This window comes from Trichoplax adhaerens, genomic scaffold (genome assembly GCF_000150275.1).
Source record: "Trichoplax adhaerens TRIADscaffold_1893 genomic scaffold, whole genome shotgun sequence".
NCBI lineage: Eukaryota > Metazoa > Placozoa > Uniplacotomia > Trichoplacea > Trichoplacidae > Trichoplax > Trichoplax adhaerens.
In genome coordinates this window covers 34,689-35,756 of record NW_002061660.1, presented here as the reverse complement: position 1 = coordinate 35,756, position 1,068 = coordinate 34,689, and the positions used below count along the sequence as shown (strand labels likewise).

The window sequence follows — 1,068 nt, the reverse complement described above, 5'->3', positions numbered from 1 at the left end:
TCTAAAGCGATAATGCCAGTGCACTGGGCTGGTCATCCGTGTGATATGCAGCGCATCAACGAAATTGCTGAAAAATACGATCTCAAAGTGATTGCGGATGCTTGCCATGCCATAGGAGCCCGACTCGACGGCAAGGGCATGGCACAACATTCCGATTTAACCTGTTTTAGTATGCATCCGTTAAAAAACCTCAATGTTTGGGGAGATGGCGGCATTATCATTACTAATGATGAATCCTTAGCTGGACGGCTCTCGTTGTTGAGGAATCACGGATTGGTGAATCGAGATGAATGCGCTGTTTTTGCCTATAATTCCAGGTTGGATACCATTCAGGCGGTTATTGCTCAACATATCATTGATGAGAAACTGCAGACTATCACGGCTACTCGAATTCGTAATGCAGCTCACCTGGACAGAGCATTGTTAAATATGCCACAGGTCAGGCTTCCTGAAAGGACTGCTAATCGTTTGTCGGTTTACCATCTATATTCTGGCATTTTTGAACGACGAGATGAACTACAGGCGTTTTTACAGGCCAAGGGGATTGATGCCAAAATACATTATCCCGTGCCAATGCATTTGCAGCCAGCGGCAAAGGGCTTGGGGTATCAACGAGGCGACTTTCCGCAGGCAGAATTCACCGCGGATAACATACTGTCACTCCCTGTACACGAACACATAGCTGCCGAGCAATGTGACTTTATGGTCGAGTGTATTAAACAATTTTATGAGAAGAGTTGATGAGAGTCCCTTTTGTTAATTTAGGTGCGCAATTTAATGAACTTGAGGCTGAATTGGTGGAAGCCTTCACCAGGGTCGGACGACAGGGACAGTATATTTTGGATTATGAGGTGGCCCGTTTTGAATCCGGGTTGGCAGAAATTTGTGAAACCAATCATGTCGTTTCTATTGCCAATGGAACTGATGGCCTGCAACTCTTGTGCGCAGCTTTTGACATAGGCTCAGGTGATGAGGTTATCATTCCAGTTAATACCTTCATTGCTACTGCTGGTGGTGTTGCAATTATGGGCGCTAAACCGGTTTTTGTAGATGTGGCAAGCGATTACA

General features: G+C 45.5%; 1 protein-coding gene across 1 annotated transcript; it reads left to right on the top strand.

Annotated features, from left to right (window-relative positions):
- Window positions 1-12: 12 nt before the first annotated feature.
- TRIADDRAFT_62881 (uncharacterized protein) lies at window positions 13-741 on the top strand (the record flags this gene model as incomplete). The annotated part of the gene is made up of 1 exon (XM_002118853.1): window positions 13-741. The coding sequence occupies one exon, from the start codon at window positions 13-15 to the stop codon at window positions 739-741; it is 729 nt and encodes a 242-aa protein (XP_002118889.1).
- Window positions 742-1,068: the final 327 nt, after the last annotated feature.